The sequence below is a fragment of the Cryptomeria japonica genome, chromosome 8 (assembly GCF_030272615.1).
Source record: "Cryptomeria japonica chromosome 8, Sugi_1.0, whole genome shotgun sequence".
NCBI lineage: Eukaryota > Viridiplantae > Streptophyta > Pinopsida > Cupressales > Cupressaceae > Cryptomeria > Cryptomeria japonica.
Window position 1 is genome coordinate 478,788,611 of NC_081412.1, and position 2,320 is coordinate 478,790,930.

Below are 2,320 nucleotides of genomic sequence, written 5' to 3' on the forward strand. Positions count from 1 at the left end.
ATTTGGGCAGAAGAAAATTCCTTCTCTGAGTAGAGGTGCCTTCAATATTTTCTCTCAACATCCAGCAAAGGTTCCCAAAAGAAAGAACAAACTTAGGCGAAACAGACCAAGAGGAGCTCCAATACAAATTGAATCTAGCAAAGGTAAACCCATGCCCCTTGCTAACATCTTACAGGAAGAGGAAGTTATCGCCAAAGACATTGAAGCTGATTTGGAGGAGGAAGATGAGCCACATCTATCCGAAGGTGAGATCTCTCCCTTCTCTGAACTTTTTCCAGAGAAGCAACATTTTAATCTATCAACGGAAATCCCTTATCCACTCCTGTTGCCCCCTCGCTTATTGCCACAAGACCTGGATTTGTCTTTGGATCAGAATGCCAAGAAAATATTCCAGGAATTCATGAAAGAGGATGAAGACTTGGACTCAGTCTTAGAGACCCCTCTAGCAGTATTGTATTCTCAGATCAAGGAGAAAAGGAAACTTGGGATGCAACAAAACCTAGAGGGTTTGGAGAAACTAGACTTTGGTTCTTCCCCCCCTAAAAAGGGCCGCAAATCCCTCATTGAAGCAAGAGCACAAGATGGAGTTGCGGAGAATCAATCAAAATTACCAGACCTTTGGAAAGTAGGGAAGGGAATCCCCCTTCCTGAACAATAATGAAAATCGTATCCTGGAATGTTAGGGGTCTCAATGCCCCTAACAAACAGAGGGTGATCAAAAGAAGGATTCTTTTGGTCAATGTAGACACCATCCTCCTACAAGAAACTAAATTGGATTCTCAACAATCAGTCTCTTTTGGTAATGGAATTAGCTCATTGTTCCATGCATCACTTCAACTAACAGTGGCCTCAGAAGGGGCTTTTGGGGGCCTAATGATTATCTGGAAGCCTTCTCAAGTTCAAGTGGAGGGCATCGCTTCTAGCAGAAGTTGGTTGCTAGCCAGAATCACTCATCTTCAGTCAAATACTTCATTTTTTGTCTTCAATAATTATGGTCCAGTGTCCCCACTCAAAAAGCGGTTTTTATGGCTTTCTCTAGATGGAATCATATCTCAATTGGTCGATGAACAACTCATAATAGCAGGTGACTTTAATGCCATTCAAAAAGCATTAGACAAAAGGGGAGGCATCATCCGCTTAGGCGGATCTCAGCAAGATTTTAATGATTGGATTGATAGGAATGGATTATTAGAAATAGATTCAGGGGACTCTTTTACATGGACAAACAGAAGGAAAGGCTTCAACAATATTGCGGAAAAATTTGACAGATTCTTGTGGCAGGGTGATTTTAGTTATTTTCCCTTTGCCTTTGCCTTTGCCTTTGCCTGTGTTGTTCTCCCCTGCTCAGGATCAAATCACTTTCCTATTTGTCTTTCTCTTAAAGGGAACCAAGCCACCTCCAGATCTCCATTTAGGTTTGAGAATATGTGGATGAAAGACCCAAATTTTCTAGCTTTGATTGAAAATTGGTGGAAGGAAGAAGTATTTGTAGGATCAAAACTCTTTTGCTTTATTTCAAAGTTGAAATTAGTAAAGCAAAAACTTCTTCAATGGAATGCCCAACACTTTAAAAACATTTTTGGAACCAAAAAATCTTTGGAAGAGCGTGTGGCAGCTCTAAATGACAAGATCATCTTGGTGGGTATGGATCAAGAATCCTTTGATCAAGAAAAGAATCTCCTTTTGGAATATGAGGATATCCTTTCAAAAGAAGAAAATCTTCTGGAAACAAAAGTCTAGAGAGAATCGGCTCAAAATGGGAGATAAAAACACTAATTTCTTTCATAATGTTATAAAGCTTCGAAGGAGCAAGAATTGGATCTTAAAATTGGAGATAAAGAAAAATCAAACCATAGAGGATCCTGAAGAGATCAAGAAAGAGATCATCTCTTATTACTGCAACCTATTAAACAATTATGAAGGCTCTCAATTGACTGAACAGGAAAAGTTTCTAGAAGTGATCCCTAAGATTATATCAGATGAGTAGAATCGGAAACTAAATGACGAAATCAATCTGGAGGAGGTTTTTCAAGCTCTAAATCAGCTTCCCTCAGGAAAGGCTCCTGGCTCGGATGGCTTCCCTACAAATTTTTTCAAGAAGTGCTAGAACTTACTGGGTCAAGAGCTTACTAAAGCTTTAGAATGCCCAAGAAGATTAGGCAAAATACTCAGAGAAATCAATAACACATTTATTGCCCTAATTCCAAAAAAGGAGAAAGCAATAAATCTAGGAGACTTTAGACCCGTCTCTCTATGCAACACAGTTTATAAGATTCTTTCAAAAGTCATGACAAATAGAATGAAGCCTCTCATGGATAGC

The 2,320-nt window shown here is 39.3% G+C and overlaps 1 protein-coding gene across 1 annotated transcript; it reads left to right on the plus strand.

Moving 5' to 3' along the window:
• Nucleotides 1-657: 657 nt before the first annotated feature.
• Nucleotides 658-1,740, plus strand: LOC131043747 (uncharacterized). Its single transcript, XM_057976978.2, has one exon. It carries the CDS (start codon nt 658-660, stop codon nt 1,738-1,740), a length of 1,083 nt encoding a protein of 360 aa, XP_057832961.2.
• Nucleotides 1,741-2,320: the final 580 nt, after the last annotated feature.

What these genes read in the sequence shown, in the direction of transcription:
- LOC131043747 (XM_057976978.2), top strand. Translation starts at nt 658, where the DNA reads ATGAAAATCGTATCCTGGAATGTTAGGGGTCTCAATGCCCCTAACAAA.